The 19,607-nt window shown below is 38.7% G+C and overlaps 1 protein-coding gene across 1 annotated transcript in view; it reads right to left on the bottom strand.

Annotated features, from left to right (window-relative positions):
- Positions 1 to 19,607, bottom strand: part of GRM8 (glutamate metabotropic receptor 8) — a 363,184-nt gene that overhangs the window by 2,696 nt on the left and 340,881 nt on the right. Inside the window, exon 9 of the mRNA XM_075704969.1 lies at positions 2,572 to 2,818. Within this exon, the coding sequence (XP_075561084.1) occupies positions 2,572 to 2,818 (247 nt within the window). The remainder of the gene's footprint in view (positions 1 to 2,571; positions 2,819 to 19,607) is intronic.

The raw sequence follows: 19,607 nt of genomic DNA, 5'->3' as shown, positions 1-19,607 counted from the left end.
AACAGACTTGGCTCAAAATATTTGTGGGAATGAACACTCTTTTCTAGCTCCAGTTACTGCATTGATGTTGGAATGAGACAAGAAGAAAAAGAATAAAATAAAAGAGGATCTAAAGCAATTTAGAATGATTATTGTGATCTGACCTATATGCATTTAAAGTATTTGTCATCGTTATGCCTTCTGTAATTGCATCTGGATATTTTTTTTCATCCTATTTCCCAGATACAATTTGTTTTCCACTAATATGAATGTTTTCCCACAAAAAAAACCCATGACTGTATTCACGTGGGTGACAACATGGAATAGAGTCTGTTACAGGGAATAAAAAAAAAACCAGACAGAACAGAGCTGTCTCTGGATGGGAAGCAAAAGGAATTACCTGACCATCTCATCTTATTTCTCACCTAGTCATGAGCATTGTTATCATTACGAGTATTTGTGCTTGAGAAATGTTGGGAAACACTTACTACACCCTTTTGGTATACTAGGAATAGCCTGATTTTTTGTGATCAGCTTCATATACTATCACTGAAAAGAAAGATTTACTTCACATGGAATCCGTGCAAGAAGAAATTTTGCAATGTTCAGAGGCTGTTACTATTGACCTACTGAAAAGGACTTATGTAGCGTTGTGCACTGATAAATCACAGGAACCTCCAAAAGTCTGGACAGTAACTATTTTGGCAGAAAAGAGGGAAGCTGATAAAATCCAAATGGTACAGAACAATTTTGGGGAAGAGAGAAACCTGTCCTGAGGCCAAGAGCTGTTATAAAAGGACAGCTCTCTGGAGTGCAAGTAACTTGACTCTGAATTTTTGCCTATGAAACATTATGATGCCTGGATCAAAGCCTAGTCAGGATGTACTCCTAGTGAGCTCAGAATTGTATAGATGTGCTACTGTTAAAATCATGTTTAGAGCACAGTAAATAAGCATTATGCTGCATATACCACACTACTGGAGAAGCAGCTTTTTTCATGAATTATGAATGATCATAGTTTAAGGAATACCAGACACGGCATTTCTTAATTAGGTACAGTAGATAAATGACAGATAACCAAGTCTTTCTTATTAATGCTCTTTCTTAATCTACTGTGGAAGCCCTCCTTTGACCTTTCCTCAGAAGTTTATCATTTTGCAAACCTAGCAAAATCCACCTCTCCCTTTCTGAATTTTCTTTTAGTGACTTCTGAAGATTTGAAAAAATATTGAGTTCTTCATATTTCCATGCCATTATTTGATCCACAAGGAATTTAATTGCCTTTCTCCTTTTGTCCTTTGTTATATGTCATAATCTGAAGCTGCATAAACCCATATCTTAGTCTAGCAGATTTACACATTTTGAAGGGTCATGAGTTTTTCAAGTGGTCATGAGTTTTTGAGTTGGTTTGCACTCAGTATCCTCCATGCATCAGGAACTACAGTATAGTAAACTTACGGACTATTTTTATATAGTCTTCAATCTGGCAAACTCTGATTGAATTCAGTGGGGGATTGCATTTTTCTGAAATAAGTACAATATTTTTCTGCAAACTTGATACTGACTTGTCTGAATGTACTCAAGCAAAATAGTACTATTCAATCTCCTGTCAACATCATCAAAAAGTAACAAAAATTCAAAAAACCCTCATTTGCAGTAAATTGACTGAAAAATTTGTCTTTAACTGTAACAGCTGCTGTTCATCCCATGTGACTTCTAACTCCTTAATAGAAACCAATTCTCTTTAACTACTAAGCTCTGGTGGTAAAGTTATTGGCTCTACTCATATTTGATTATTATTATTATTGTGAGGTCCAGCTTATAAGACTGTATGTCATGTGGTGGAATGGAAGCTATAACCTCTGTTCTCTTCTATACCAGAGTAATTTAGAGATGTGGCAAGATTCAAGAACTTTTCTGACACGGGAAAGAACTTTTTCCCATTACTAACACAAGACATATCAGAACATGTAATGCTTAAGCTGTATATGAATTATCATGATTTTGTACCAAGATGAGTAGGACCACAACGAAAACCTGGGTGGGAAGGGTTATTCTGGGAAGTGTTAGTACACATGAGTTGTGATAAATGACCAAGTCAACAAATATTAAGTTAAGGTGGAAAGGTAAATAGCATTATTTTCATTTCCATATCTAAATGCAAAATAAAAACAATGTTAACTGTTTTCATTATATTTTTTTCAACAGCCTTTGAGTTTTGAATATACAGTGATGACCATAAATACACCTCATGAACTGTCAGGACATACCACAACTGGCACAGAAATGCACAACACATCAAATTAGCACTAGCTAAACCAAATCATTTTAAAAAGATGTGACTTTCCAAAATCTGCGTGTGCTTTTGGGGTTTTTTTTTGACTAGTCTCCTGTGAAAAACAATTTGTTTGAAACAACAACTGTAGGCATTCCCACATTCAGCAGTACATGAATTCTGACACATCTCTGGATTCATGCAGAACAGACAAAAAGAATAAAGTTTATTATTAAAAGAAAGTGCATTCTTGTGAACGTACATCTATTAGGAAGTGCTGCCACTCTTGACCATGGGAAAGTCTACAGATGACTTACTGTTGGTTTCAAGACTTTCACACAGTTCAGTTTTGACCTCGCCATTTGGTCTGTCATTTCCTTTTTGGCTCAGTTTGCTTTGCATTGTGGCAGCTGTCACTACAGCCTTGAAGCTCCGCTTCCGTTTTTGAACATTCTGCTCTGGATGAAAAATGATAATATAAACCTTGGGCATGTAGAGCATGCCCAGAGACACAGAAGCACTTAAACTCATGGAGACAGTAAGTGTTGTTGTCTGGATGTACATCTGGGGAAGGAAAGAAACAACAACAAAAAAATCATTGTTACATTGATTTCATATAAGAAGGAAAATAAAGTAATTAACTTAAAAATACTAGGTGGAAAGGGAACCAACAACACTCCTCCTTTTCTATGCATACATCAGAAGGACCCTTGACTTTGGTTACCTTTAATTATAGTCAAGTATGGCTGTTTCATGTTGGTTTTTTAACCTTAAGAGTAGGTGGTAGAAACAACATAATATTTATTAAATTTCATTCTCATAAAAGTAATCAAGATGCTGTAGCAACTGCATTTGCAGAAAATAAACAAATATGTCTGTACAGGAAAAGAGGGGTGACAATAGGGTTAGCCTTGTATCATCTACTTTAATACACAGAAGCCTCTACAACAGTATTCCACGTGGTGATTCAGTAGTGTATACAGCATGGTTCAACTGGCAGCAGACATAATGCAGAATCTAATTAAATCTTTGATATACTCTTTGAGTTCCAAGCTTGGAGAAAAAAAAAGTTAGTTTCTCTGAGGTGAAGCTTGAATATTCTTCAGTTTGTTAGTGGGGGCATTTTTTGTTGTTGTTTTTAACTTTTCCACCTTACTGTTGACTTGTAGTCACAGTGCTCTGTTGGCATACAATAAATATATTAATAAGTCACAGTCCTAACTAAGAAATCAGAAAATCAGGGAACCAGGAAATCAGATCATAGAGGACCTCAGTCCCCTATAGATACAAAGCAAAAATCTGACATTTCTGAGTGAGTCTGTCTATTGTGCGTTACCACCTACAAAAAGAAACTAACTCTGGTCTTCCATAGTCCCATAAAAGAAAATGACAATGATCACTCCATAAGAACAGCAGAGAGAAGTTTCTATCTGCAGAAGTATTCAGATAGTATATTAGAAATACTAATTTTAGTTCTGCTTAGCATTTATTTTTTCTTCAGAAATTATGTTTTATTAGACATTTTATGAGACAACGATTTTATTTTACAATTCTGTGTGGTTTGCTAAACTGAGTAGGAAATCTCTCAGTAATCATGTTGTTATACTGAAAAACATACTGAAGTAAAACCTGTTCATTGCCTTGGCAGAGGATTCACTGACATTGTTATCAGGCATGATTATAAGCACTAGCCAATACTATCACATTAACCTGGAGACAAGGTAGTAAGTCTGTCTGCAATGTCAGCTTCAGATCATCTGTTTTTATTAAGTGCCCTTGGGTAACTTGGCCCTTGGCAGAAAAGTAGAGACAAAATAAACTGGTGTGTAGTCACTATTATAGTTGAACATTTTTTAATGACTTTCACCTTACAAAGTTTTCCATTAGATACTTTCTCCTTAGAGATTACAAGTAAACTGTGCTCTCACTTAAAAAAATGTTAGGTGAGAAATGTGACAAGTGTATTTTGGAAGCATGGACTGTCACTCTGAACCACCTTGCAAAGTATCTGTATAATTGTACAGAAAATTGCCAAATATTACCATAAAATGAGGGATAGCCCAATCTGCTCTTTAAGAAAAGACTGACAATGCTTCAAAATTTGTAAGAAGCTGAACCTTCTTTCAGGGACAGCACCAGACTGAAAAGACAATCAGGATTGTCTCCTTATTGTGCTGAAGAAAGTTATAGGAACACCACCTTCCTTCTTCAATAATACATCAAGACAATACGTCAGGAAATACATACAATATAGTCTTTCTCACACTAGTAAAATAATTCCATTCCTTTCAATCTCCAAAACGACAGTGGTGTGCCTGAAAGAAGAGCTTGACCTACATTTTGCATGAACACTTCTAATGAAAACCTCACACGGTTACATTAATAAGCAGTTGTTGTCAGGCTTCTGTGGAAGAACCTCTGTACAGATGCATGTTCACATGCAAACAGCACCAACAACGTATCCATTTCTCTCTGAACCAAACTGGCTGATCATTTAAACTGGTACAGCTGTGGCTTTTCAGGTTTAGCGTTGCATTAAGAGGTGTCCAAAAGCAAAAGTATTTTGGTTCCTAAAGATGCATATATTTCCTAATGGGATTTGCAAAACTGAAATCAATGCATGTAATACCTTTAAGAAACTGTAGTGCATATGAATATTCCATTAAACATAAAAAATCCTTGTTTGAAGCCTTACCATCTTTTAAAATCCAACTCATGGCAGTTAAGTGGCTAGCTGAGCCTCACCCACAGAATCTGTAACAATGCCTGACATTTAAATATATAAATTTTTAAGTCCTTATCAAGTACCCAAGCTGTAAGGCTCATCTTTCTCTCATGGTTCAGTATAACAGTTAGATGATAAAAAAAGATAAAAAACCTCTGGATGTTATAGGATAAAATACATACATTCATGTAATAGTACTGTTCATATTAGCAAAAAAATACTTGCATTATGGTAGATCCCAATAACCTTTTTTGTGGTAAGAAGACCCATAGTGCCAAGCTCTTAGAAATAGTAAAGAGAAAACATGTCTGCCTGAATGTTTACATTCAAGTAAACTTCATAAGTGAATCAATTCTATATCTGATCATGCATTCACTGAAATAATAAGAGCCCGTGGATTTCAATGCACTTAGTGTAGGTATTTTGCATGAGCTATATCATTACATATAATGTATTTTCTGTGGATTTAATTGAAATGACAAGCACAACAGCCTATTTCAAAAAACCCAAATCACAGATAGTTTCATGTTGCAATTACAGTTCATATGCAGTGAGATTTATTTCTAATGATTGCTGTGTTTTTGAACAAGCTGTTATAATTATTGAAACATTAAAACTAGAATGAGTTGGGAATTTTCTGACAGAACAGTTTTCAAAGAGTGAATATATTCTTTAGAGAGCTTTGGCCTCAGGGATCCTGTTTTGCATGGATCACCCTTACTACTTTTTAATGAAGCTAATGAGAAAGAAGGCCTTTAAGAAACTTGCTAGACCTTGACAGGAAGGCTTTGAACATATGTACACACGTGTACATTGTGTGTGGTGTGCACATCAGTCTGATCCATATACTAATGCAATTGCATACTCAACTGGAGACTGGTTGTCAATGACAGTCTGGGCCTGATTTTTTTTCCTATTAGAATCAGAGAATCATAGAATACATTGAGTTGGAAGGGACCTTTAAAGGTCAACTGGTCTAACCCCTCTGCAATCAGCAGGGACATGCAGAGAGGAAATTAGGTCATGCAGAGAGGAAATTAGGAAGGCAAAAGCCCAGCTAGAACTCAATCTGACCACTGTTGTAAGAGATAATAAAAAATGTTTTTACAAATACATTAACAACAACAAGAGAGCCAAGAAGAATCTCCATCCTCTGTTGGATGCAGGGCAGAACATTGCCACCAAGGATGAGGAAAAGGCTGAGGTACTTAATGCCTTCTTTGCCTCAGTCTTTAATAGCCAGACCAGTTATCCCCAGGGCATTCAGCCCATTGAGCTGGAAGACAGGGATGGAGAGCAGAATGAAGCCCCAATAATAAAGGAGGAAGCAGTTAATGACCTGCTATGCCACCTGGATGCCCACAAGTCTATGGGGCCGGATGGGATCCACCCGAGAGTACTGAGGGAGCTGGTGGAGGAGCTTGCCAAGACACTCTCCATCATCTATCAGCAGTCCTGCTTAACAGGGGAGGTCCCTGATGACTGGAGGCTTGCCAATGTGATGCTCATTTACAAGAAGGGCCAGAAAGAGGATGTGGAGAACTACAGGCCTGTCAGCCTGACCTCGGTGCCAGGGAAGATTATGGAGCGGTTCATCTCAAGTACGTTCAACAGACATGTGTAAGTCAACCATGGGATCAGGCCCAGCCAGCATGGGTTCATGAAAGTCAGGTCCTGCTTGACCAACCTGATCTCCTTCTATGACCTGGTGACCTGCCTAGTGGGTGACGGAAGTGGATGTCATCTACCTGAACTTTAGTAAAGCCTGTGATACTGTCTCCCACAGCATTCTCCTAAGGAAGGTGGCGGCTCATGGCCTAGGCAGGTATATTCTTCGCTGGGTAAAAAAACTGGCTGGATGGCAGAGCCCAGAGAGTAGTGGTGAATGGAGTTAAGTCCAGTTGGCAACCGGTCACTAGTGGTGTTCCCCAGGGCTCTGTTTTGGGGCCAGCCTTGTTTAATATCTTTATCAATGGTCTGGATGAGGGGATTGAGTGTGACCTCAGTAAGTTTGCAGATGACACCAAGTTGGGTGGGAGTGTCGATCTGCTGGAGGGTAGGATGGCCCTGCAGAGGGACCTGGACAGGCTGGACTGATGGGCCGAGGCCAACTGTATGAGGTTCAACAAGGCCAAGTGCCGGGTCCTGCACTTCAGTCACAACAACCCCATGCCACGCTACAGGCTTGGGGAAGAGTGGCTGGAAAGCTGCCTGGCCAAAAAGGACCTGGGGGTGTTGGTTGACAGCCGGCTGAACATGAGCCATCAGTGTGCCCAGGTGGCCAAGGCGGCCAACAGCATCCTGGCTTGTATCAGGAATAGTGTGGCCAGCAGGAGCAGGGAAGTGATCGTCCCCCTGCACTCGGCACTGTGAGGCAGCACCTCAAATACTGTGTTGAGTTTTGGGTCTCTCACTAGAAGAAAGACATTGAGGTGCTGGAGCGTGTCCAGAGAAGGGCAATGAAGCTGGTGAAGGTTCTAGAACGCAAGTCTTATGAGGAGCAGCTGAGGGAACTGGGATTGTTTAGCCTGGAGAAAAGGAGGCTGAAGGGACACCTTATCACTCTACAACTACCTGAAAGGAGGTTGTAGTGAGGTGGGTGTTGGTCTCTTCTCCCATGTAGTTAGCGATAGGACGAGAGGAAACAGCCTCAAGTTGTGCTAGAGGAGGTTTAGGTTGGATATTAGGAGAAATTTCTTCATAGAGAGGGTAGTCAAGCATTGGAACAGGCTGCCCAGAGAGGTGGTGGAGTCACCATCCCTGGAAGTGTTCAGAAAACGGGTAGACGTGGCACTTTGGGACATGGTTTAGTGGGCATGGTGGTGTTGGGTTGATGGTTGGACTGATGATCTTAGAGGTACTTTCCAACCTTAATGATTCCTAGTTTTTACTTTCATTAAAAAATAATCCAGCCACCAAGCCAGGAAACATGAAATTGCTACTCTACCCTTAATTGGTTTAGCGTGGGCTTGGTAATGTTAGGTTACTGGTTGGACTAGATGATCTTAGAGGTCTTTTCCAACCAAAATGATTCTATTATTCTATGATTCTATGACATCGGCAACCAGATCAGGTTGCTCAGAGCCCCGTCCAACTTGACCTTGAATGTTTCCAGGCATGGGGCATCTACCACCTCTCTAGGCAACCTGTTCCAGTGTTTCACCACCCTCATTGTAAAAAATTTCTTCCTTATAGTCTGAATCTACCCTCCTTTAGTTTAAAATCATTATCCCTTGTTCTATCACAGCAGGCCCTACTTTTTAAACAGTCATTTGCAGGCTGAGAGTCTGTTTATAGGACAGGAACGTTCCCTGCACCTAATCTTCCCCATCTTTGGAATCCCCCTTTTTTCAGTCTGGTGAAGCACAAGTCTAGCAAACAGGATGCCACACACTTGGTTTGACTTTTGTCTGACTCTTACCCTGTTTTATCCCTGACCAGAGGACAATGATATTTTATGGCTGTGCATTCTGGGTACTTTTATTATTCTGGGAACATAACTACCTGTAACTTTTACAGAATTAGCTGCTCTAAAAATCAAGGAGCAACAAAAGTAGTTCAGTTTAATAAGATATGAGGTCTGAATAATTTTTCATGTGTCTCAGTGGTAGCTCACTCTAAGTTATAGGAGAATAAAGGTCCCTTTCTCACAATTCATGGTTACACAGAAATGAATTTCAGCACTCCTCACACTAAAATCCCTTCTGAACTACAAACTTTTTGTCCAATAAAGCCTTTCACAGATGCAACAAAGACTGCTATAACTATTCTCCTTGTTCTTGACAGTCAGAAGATGTAAGACAGAAAAATAAATCATGGTAGCAAAAGAAAAAAGAAAAATCTTTGTACTATGGGAAAAACTTGAGGCCTAAATACCTTCCTGTCTCCAACCCCTACCCCAGCTCCACACCAGAACTGATACAGGACTTCTTATGTACTGTTTTCCACCTCCACAACTGACAAAGGATCCCTCACAACGACAGACTGTCTCATGTACATGATCTAGACCCTGTGTACCCACTCAGACACCTGATATGTCTATCTCACAAATTACCTGCACCCTTTCTTCATCAAAAGGGTTCTACAAGCCTGGTAATGTAGCCTCTGACTGCCTAAGCAGCTAAAATAGATAATAGCCATGAGGATATTTAGGGATTTTCTATCTTCTACTGTTGATTCTAGGACTATGTATCTCCTTTTCTCAACACTGAGACATAGGCTGTGACATAGGAAATATTTGGGCACCCAGAAAGGATATTTTGGAAGAATACAGATATTCTGATGGCTTCTTCAATTTGGAAGTAGTTGAAACTAAATTGCCTCCTTGGTAACCTGAAAAATTTCTGTGCATCAAAGCGGGTGTGTGCACCAAATTGTCCCAGTGCAGGTAGCTGAATGACTACCTCTCAGCTAGGCTTCACTGCTTAGAACCGAAATACTGCCCAGGTCCCCAGCAGTGTCCCATCAGTCTGGTGCTTGCAGAAGCAATGTCATGCACACAGCATGCCTTGAGTTCAACACAAAGCAACCATTTTCATTAGAGAAAATAAAATAGTGGTAATGTCACAACTTTCGTCCAGATTGCTTCTTTGGTTTGAGTGCTCCCCTACTTTCACACACTTCAGAATTGCTGGTTTTCTCTTACTATTTATTTTTCTTTTCCACTCAGTTTTAGTAGGTCAAATCTAAAGTACCTTCCACCCAGCCTATTCCCTAATCTGGTTTTAATAGTATATCCTGGATAGGTGGGAGATACAGCTATTGTGATTTCTTGAGTGAATTGACTCTAAGTTTTCCACTTTGGTGCAAGTTCTCTAACTGCTAGTAGTTGTAACACAGAAGATGAACAAGTCCAGCAGTTAGTGAAGTGCTAAACCACAGAGGGAAGGCTTGGTACATCTCAAGCCATTGGGGTGCCTAGAGTAGCTCCAACTCAGCTACTTGCACTCCAAAGAGAAGTGGATGTTTAAAAAGAGGCAGCTGGTCTAATGTCTCTTATTGGCTAATTCTATACAATTTGCCCTTAAGAAGTGCCTTTCCCCACAGGCTAAAGAAACAGCCTCAGCATCAAATACTGAAGTCTGAACCATCCTGCTGAGACAGATATACCCAGCTAGGCACTCTTGAACGTGTCCCACGCTGCCAGTAACAGAGCAGAAGATTGAATAATGATTTAATTTTTCCCTTATCCTTGTTACCAAATACTTTATGTCTCTTATGTGAATCTTCTCAGCTCCTTCAGCCAGTTTCATTTTTTAAGGCCAGAAATGTAGCAAGTTTTGCTTCCCACAAGGGTTTTTTGCTCTTATTCCCTCCTGCCACTCTTGCCATCACTCCCAGCTGTTGTAAGCCTTTACCAGATCATTTACAGCCAGAAGATAAATGATGCATCATAAAAAAAAGATACATGCCATCTATCCACAGGCACCCCACAGACTGGGAAAGACAGCAAAATTGTCCCTCTCCGTTTGTGGTGGAGAGAGCATGAGTCTTTTTAGTCACAGTAAAACACTGAAAACATTCATAGCCATCCTCCTTCTACTGCAGAATATAGAGGGCTTAGAAAAAGACAATCCCTTTCTTTTAGTCATGCACATGCCGTAACATTACAATTGCTTTTGCCCGTGTTGCTGCTTGCTAAAGAACTGACTGGATGACAACACTTACGGTTTCACAGCTGTGTTCACAAATCAGGAAGAAATGCCATGCAATGGATTCTACACCAAAAATCAACATGGAAAAGGCTGGCTGCAGGCAAATATATTTGCAACCAGGAGAGTATAAACAGGGAGGTAACAATGCTGGCAGGTGCCAATAACTAACAAAAGAATTCATGCTTCTCTGCAGAACCTCCATCCGCATAAGCTTACAGCTACAGATTTTTATTGTTTTCAGTGCACAACATACTTTTCTGTGCGGACCTGTGGGAAGAAAATCCATCTTTTCTTGAAGAAAAAAATCACAGGTGCAAGTCAGTTGTTGTTTTGCTCATATAACAAGATTATTTGCCAGGTATAAGATAAACTTCATGGAATGACTCTTCTTCAAACATTTGTTCAGTTAGACAAGATGGGAACCTACTTAACATTTATGTTTTTTAACCTTTTAAAAACATTCCTTATCAAACTACCAATTAAAATGAGGCTTTGAGGGAAAAAGTCAAAGCTTTTTCACAAACATGAAAGTACAACATTCATTAGGTTATTATCTCAAGCAGTAAATGTAGGGTGTAATTCTGTACATTGTAGAGAAAACTAAGAAAACAAATCCTCTTTATTTTTATCTGTAAATTTCAATTGCTTTCAGAAACTTTAAGAGAAAGGAAAGATCTAATAACTGATTTCAAATTAAATGTGTGCCAGCTTTAAAAAGTATGAACTTTCATTAAAGCTTGGATGTGAGAGGAGCTATAAAAGCTTGTAGCTGCAGTAGAACATGCATATACCTGAATTTCAGAAATTGAATTATGGTAATGATTTCACTGTTCAGGTTTTCCACTTAAGTCTAATTCTGACCTTTCCTGCAATGTTTATAAGTATTCCCCTTCTACACATAAATTATATTATGAAAAGAAAGAAATGGCTTTACTAGGTCTTTTTTTTAGCATTGTATTTATTATTTTAAGGTAAGTTGGTACAGACGACTCAAAGCTGTCAAGTGCTCATTGGAAATGGTATGTTCCACAACTGCACATTAGAAAGTTTGCATTGCATAGTTTCCCCTCCAAAGTGTTTTCTTCACCACATGCCTAAAACTAACTTTAATTCATCCAAATATTTTCCAGTGACTTCTCAATACCTGATTTTACCACAGAGGTATAGTAGGACAGCTGTATCCCAACCAAAGACAACTCCTGAAACTCAGATAGTGGGAATTTGAAGACATTCACTTCACCAAGACTTTCTAATGTCATTTGGGAACAACTTCTCCATGGACCAGTAATGGTTGTCCAAGTCTGTGTATTTCTTCATCTCATTTCCTAACAAGACACAATTCCTTTGTCACACAAAGAGTATCAGGATACCACTGTAATGTATCAAATAAAAAGAGGAAAAAAGGGCTGGGAACAACTAATATAAATATAATACTCTACCACTGTGTCTATATAGTAGACAATGAAACAATGCTATGGTATAGGCCTGGGCATTAGGACTTTTAAACTGATTTTGAAGGGCCATTAAAACACTGTACCGGAGGTATGAGTGCAACTTTCCTCACCTGATGCCTTTAATCTGGATGTGTATGTCTTTTTTGGAAGATACAGTTTGGCTGAATCATGTATCATACAGAATCTGTCCTCAGTCTGGCTAATAGTGATAACTGTAGGAGTGCAGACATGGCAGTCCAGATTTGAACATAGATTGCAGAACCCTGGGAAGAAATCTGGGTATGTGCTTGATGGCAGTTGTCATTTCTATCGGCAAAAGTCACCTCTAACTGTAAAATTCTAGAAAAATGGCTTTTTTGCCTAATTCCTTGGGTTTGTTCCTCCCTCTTCCCTTTGTTTGTTTCAGTATACAAGTTTCAGATGCTTTAGCTCTTCTGTAATTGCTACATTTCAAAAATTTTTCTGTTGCTGCAGACCCTGTAGACCTAGTTGGTGGTTTTACAGATAATGTCATAGAATATTGGCATCAGAAATTGTGATGTTTTCCAGCAAAAAATGGACAAGATTAGACTGAAACAAGTGCTGCATTATCAAATTCTCAAATATCAAATATTTTTGAAGAGAAAAAAATGTTCAGCTTTACTTCATCTGCAACACTTATTACAATGTTTTATTAAGAACAGTAGTAAAGTCTGCTGCTTTACTGTGGTCCATCCTCAGGACATAGGTCCCATGGAAAATGTTAGGCACCGCCTTGCAGACCTTCAAAGCAATTTAAAATATCAGTAGGTAATCTGATTCTTTTGTCTTCTCATAAGTTAGGTTAGATATCACACTATCATACAGCTTACATATACCACAGCACAAAATTTGTTTCAGTATTACGGTTTTTAAAGGGCCATGTGATCCATTCATCTCATCAGCCTTGCTATAAATAGAGCCACAGTAGTCAATCACTGACCAAAGACCAATCTCTACTATGTCTGTTGTAAAAAAAAAAATTGTCCGTCCTGATATTCAGGACTACTGAACTCCAAAAGCTCAAGTAGAAGGTAGGTACTCACAATTTGTAAAACTAATCTAAGAAATATCCAAATACCAGTAAAAAAAAATGTCAGTATTAAATAACCATATTGGAAAAAGACTGTGCTGCATGGAAATCCTGAGGAAGGAGATTATTTAAAAGTAGTTTTTATGTTATACATTAATTAAACCTTCAACATAATGTAGAAATAGAATTTTTATGGTATATTGTATTACACTTAAGATCTTACAGGCAAAATGCCAAAAGAATTTATTGTTAGTCTAATTAAAATCATAACAGCCTAATCAAAACTATAGCAAATATTATTATTAATCCAGTTACAATGATACTAGCTTTTACTGTTCAAATTATTTAATCATTACAGGAAAATCTTATTAGTAATGTAGCTAAATCTGTTATAAATGAACTTCTGAGTATCAAGCCCTTTTCTCCAGCGGTACACACCCTGTCCGTGCTCCTCTGGCTCCTAAAGAAGAATAGCAGAAAGGGGAGTTTATGTTGAGTTGTCAGCATCCCAAGTCCTTCAACCAGGAGAAGGTGTATGATGTTGATGGTTGGTGTTCCCTCCTCCTTAGGTTTGGGTCCAGCTGAGGTTACTTTTACATATTTTCTAACACTGTGTGCTTATTTCATCTTTTTAAAAATGAGTTCCCATCTACAGTCAGTCTACTTCCACCCATTAACTGCTTATTAATTGTAATTAAGTCCCTGTTACTTTGTTACTGAGTGGCTTCACAGGTTTGTTAGATCTCTACCATATACAGTATTCAGAGAGGTAAGCTGAAACAAGTTAGGCAATAGTCTCCTGACTGCTGGACAGTTGTTATCACAATTAAGAGAAGCTCAGGACACAAGCCAAAATATATCCCAAAAGCATGTGTTGACAGGTTAATGTAAAGGCTGTAGACTTTTCCTAGCAACAAAAAATTATATGTATTGGGCTACAGCTGAGTACTCTGTACAATGATGAATTTCAACTCTATTTCCAATTTTATTTACTAAAAGATATTCTTTTTAATAAGATTTCCAGAGATTTTCTATCAGAGATGTAGTCCAGCCTTCAAATCACTTTCATACTACTTTCAAACACTTATAAAATTATAACCCTCTTTAGTCAAATGCATTCTGACTTGCACAACTTAGATAAATTCATCTAGATCAGATGCAGTGCAATTTAAAGAATCTTTTTTTTTTCACTTGTATAATTTTTAGCAAAATTTATTTTATATGTTTATTATTAAATCAGTCTTCAGGTATCTACTTTGAATGAAGTTTGTGTTTGCCCTAAAGCTAAATCAACTAGCAAATGTGGCAGGTGGACAACTATTATATAAATTCTTGTAGATTGGCACATCTTCAATTATAATCCATTTGAAAATATGGAATCTGACATTTTGGAACACTCAAAACTCAAGGAGCCAGTTGGCAACCCCAAAATTGTCACTTTCATATGTATAATTGTCCAGTGATGAAAAAGGGAAAGAAATAAATCTGCCTTATAGAGAACTAAGGAAAGATGTTACCAGGATAAAGAAAAAAGTGTGGCTTGGATTTAATTCATACTCCAGGATTAAAATAAAAACCAAATGGTTTGCTATAACACAGAGAGACCATTGTTGTTGACTGACACATTCTTATAACTAGAATATATTTCTGAGTAGAAAGCAATCTTCTTTCTTGTCCAGACATGAAATTTATAAAGTATTAAAATCCTGTCTTTCTTAAATGACCAGCACTGACTGACCATCTATTTCTTATATTCACAAAATATAGAAAAAGTTTAACCTTAATTGCTGGTTTATTATACTATTAACTACATTTTAGTTTCTGTTTTCTGAAGTCTTTTAAATATGCATTATTTAAAAAGGTAACCGTGCTCTAGAAATACTATATAACAACCTCTAACTCTGCAATAATTAGCTTGATATGAGGTTTAGTTTTAAAATGTGTTTGTTTATTTAGTGCACATGGCTTAAGTGTCAGAGTTCAAGTACCAGATAAAGACAAATATTAAGTGAAGTACACTTGTTCAGAAGATAATTTTATTTAGCATCTTCAAGCAGGGCATAATTAAGTTACTCTGTCATACAAAATGATGGAGGCTTAAATAAGTAACAGCTGGTTACCCCAATGGCTGTACAACTGCAGGGCAGCCTTTGGCAGGCAAAGCTGTGCAAACACAACCAATACATTATGCTAATGGGAACAATGTAATGAGCAAGGAAGCAGCTAAAATAGAACAACAAAAAGAAAAACAAAAAATCAAACAAGTCCCTTCAGCCCTTAACACACATTTCAATTGCAATTTGTGAACAGAAATCTTACAAAGGCGGTACTCAAGTACTAGCCTTATCTAGAAATGTTTGCTGAGTCCATTCCTTATGTCAGAATAAGTTTAGTGACAGAAGGATGAATCCACTGATGGTTGGTCCCTTGACTTCAATGAATTTACACTGAATTGCTCCAAGAGGTGAATTAAACAAAACATATAAACAAATAAAAATATTTTTTCATTAACTTTCTCTCTGATCTTTTAGAAAAAGAAATTAACTAAACTGCAGCTTAAATGGCCAAAATTCAACTTAAAAATATGTGCATTAACAAAAGTATTTCCTCTCCTGTTCCTACTAATCTCTAAAGGTTTCACTTGAGTGCTTACTTGCTTTGATGTCGCTCTGTTTTTTTTTTTTTTTGTCCCATAATTCATTGTGACACTGCTCCAGTACAGTTTTTCTGTCAGATTTCATTCATTGCAGAAGGCCATTGTGAATTCCCTACCTAGCTCTGGAGCAGGATGAAACCCCCAACTGACCTGAACTGGATTTTAGAACTAGGTGCCAGGTTCCTAGCTGTGGTGCAGAGGGTATGTTGCATGCTATACACGATACATTCTGCGCTGCATCTGACCCACAGCCCTTTCAAAGTCCACTCCAAAAGGTCTTTCAAAATAAGACTTCTCAAAATAAGTCTTTTCAAAGAAGACTTTTAAAAGAGCCTATACTGCTTTATAATCTAGGCCAAAAATCATAATCAAGATTAGCCAAAACGGAAGCAGAGGGCAGGGATTTCCAGGGGCAGAGACAAGAACCTGGAAAAGTTTAAGGACAGAGCAGAAACTGGGTGATAAGAAACACCTTAAGAGCAGTTAGCTTATAAACTGATGGAGACAGTAGGAATACATAGAGGAGTCTCTAACATACATTTTCCCTTGTATTTTTCACATGTTGGTATAACCCACCCTACTGCTGAAATGCTGGTGACACACCCAACCACACAGAAAAGAATCTGATACATATTGAAAATTATCACCTTAGGCAAAAGTCTAATATGAACAGCAACAAAGTAAAAAATCTTAGGCAATATATTCACATTATCTATATTAGGAAGTGCACAAACATGGAGCACACAGCAACTGTCCCTGCTCCACAGACTTTATTATCTAATTTTCCATAAGGAATGTCAAAAATATGTCAAATAGCAGAAGACACTGACTCAGTAGAAACTATGAGAGTACAAGCAATATAGAAAGCAAAACTGCACTTCGGGCTATTTCATGTCCCTCTGTGATGCCGCATGATTGTTGTACAAACCTGGCCAGATTAATTTGTGCTGGCTACCAACAATGTTTTTATTGGTTTCAAGTTAGGTGGCTTTGCATGCTCCGAGTTCCACTTTGGCGGTCTTTCTCTGAGCTCAGATTAATGCATGTATGTCTCAGCTCTTTTCCCTCAGTGTCTGTGCACCTATCATCTCAAGTGACTTGAGTACACCAATTCAGAAGAGAAAAGGAAGAACTACCACCTCTTTTAGGCTATGCAAAAGCTTATCTGGTTTCTATAAGCGTTCTTATTATGGACTGCTTATGTTCTTCCTAGACAACAAAACTGGTAAAAACTCACCATTATTTCACAGGTCTGTCCAGGTGCAGATTTACCAAGTGGAAAAAAGGTATGTCAGGGCAAACATATCTTCATTTTTTCCCATCAAATTACCTCAATTGCATAGCCTTATCATGCCTTTAGTTTGCCCTTTTGCCTCCATATGACCCATGTTTTAACACATTTTCATTACAATACTGGTATCTTCTTGCTCAGTAGCTCCACCTATCGGATACAGCAGATCTTTATGCCCAACAAGCAGTTGCATCTATCAAATAAGGGTCATGCATGGAAAGAGAGGTAAGGGCATATTCTCAACCTGAAGAAAGTTCTGCACTAGGGCATCTGTTTAGTACCACAGGACTAGTGCCAACCCACACAGACGGTTGTTCCTGCAGGCACAGGTAGAACTGGTTTATGACGTCATACACTTCCTGTGCCATGTACTGTGTCATGTGACAAAGTACATCAGCAGTTATATAATTTTGGGCTAACCATACTTCTTTTCAAGCCTAATCCTGTCATTCTGCTACATGGTTCAATCCAGCCATACCACCTGTGACCCAAAATGTCTCATTTCTTTTGGATGCATGTATCCTTATTTTACGTATAATGTCATATCATGGCATGGAGTCCTGATGCTTCATCATCTGAACCAATATCTGTTCAGAGTCCTACAGCTCCCATCTGAATCGCATGCCTGGATTTCCTTTGTATGGAAACTTTCCAGGATGAGGGCTGAAATGTGAGAATTGCAATCTCAAAAACATGGGCAGAAAATGTCTGTCTTAGCACTTGCAGGGGTCGGGTACTGGATAGGTATCATATCACAATACTTCTCAACTTCCAGGACAATGACATCAATTTGATTACCAAGGTGTTTACTTACCCCAGAACTCAGCAAGAAAACTACAGAGTGGTTTTAATGTGGCTTAGCTAACTGTTCCCCGAACTCCTAATTTGTCTTTGAAGTTTCTCTATGAGTTAGTCTCTTCTCGGTTTCTTCAGCATTAAACCACATATTTATGGCACAGACCTGACACAAATACTATTTTTATGTAAGAACTTGTATAAGCTTTAAATTTATTCTTCACCAACCTGGAGGATTCTCGTGGCAAGGCAGGATTTTGCTGACTCCCACAGAAATGTGCAGTATGAAGATATGTTAGAGGACCATCTCTCAGGTATTTCAGGAGGGGATCTCAGAAGAGCAACAAGGTAGGGCAGTGATGACATATGTACCTCTCCTTCCAATCCCTCCCATGCGTACATACAAACCCTCCTTCTACCTGCCACCTTCTTTTTGCTCTTTCTGTGTTCAGGGTGAATCTCAATTCTTTGAACTATGCTGTTACTTTTTTTTTTTTTTTTTTTAATTGAACTGCAACATTCTCTGGTGAGAATTCAGTTAGTTTCTCCTGGAAAATAACACAGAGTAGTCCTTCCACAATTCTTATATATCATTACTGACAATTATTTCTGTATTTGCACCCTCACCAGCTACAATGTCATCCATAGGTAATACTGCATCTTTACTATATTCAGCATTAGAATCTCTCTGATGTCAGCATCCGACCTCTGCTTTCCCTCTGACATTCTTATCTGTCAAGAATTTTAATCCTGAAATAAAACCTAACATGTTAACTTTCCTGGGGGCAATACCAGAAGGTAGGAACTTATGTGTTAAAGGTATGCAGCAGTAGATGTGTCTAAATTGCACTGCAGAACCAGCACCAAGGTGGGCTTGTGACTGATTCAGGGCTGCCCCTAGTATGTCTTGTCTGATAATACCCAGGGGAACTGTAAGTGACCCAAACATTTACGTTACTCTCCCAAATGCAATTAATCATACAAGGTGAATCTGGCACACTGGGATGTTCAGGTGTCTATCTGCTCTTTCTATGGTAACACTATACAGAGAAGACAAGCCAGTGCACTTCCCTTTAGAGATCTGTGATACTTTCTATGTAGTCACTGTTATCATCTGTCACAAAAGGAGAGATTTTTGTCAGCCTGAAAAGATATTGTCTAGAAGGACAGAACAGACCTAGATTCAAGCAGAATGTGAGGCATAGCTACCAAGAGATTTCATAGAATCACAGAATCACAGAATGCTTTGGGTTGGAAGGGACCTTTAGAGGTCATCTAGCCCAACCCCCCTGCAGTGAGCAGGGACAGCTTTAACCAGATCAGGGTGCTCAGAGCCCCGTCCAACCTGACCTTGAACGTTTCCAGGGATGGGGCCTCCACCACCTCTCTGAGCAACCTGTATATCAATGCAGGCACTGGGGGCTGCTGTTCAGTCTGTCTAAAGCTGTCTCTACTCCAGGCTGAACAAGCCCAGCTCCATCACTCTCTCCTCACAGGACAGGTGCTCCAGCCACCAACCATCATGGTGGTCTTGCGCTGAACTTGCTCCAGCTTATTAATGTGTGTCTTGTACTGGGAGGCCAGTATTCCAGATGTGGCCTAATGAGAGCTAGGTAGATGGGGATGACCCCTTCCCTCAATCTATCTGCTTCTGTTAATACAGCCCAGGAGGCTGTTGGGCCCATTTGTGACCATGGCACTGTTAGCTTATGCTCAGTTTGCTGTCT

The sequence above is a fragment of the Pelecanus crispus genome, chromosome 1 (assembly GCF_030463565.1).
Source record: "Pelecanus crispus isolate bPelCri1 chromosome 1, bPelCri1.pri, whole genome shotgun sequence".
NCBI lineage: Eukaryota > Metazoa > Chordata > Aves > Pelecaniformes > Pelecanidae > Pelecanus > Pelecanus crispus.
This window is presented reverse-complemented; position numbering and strand designations above follow the sequence as displayed.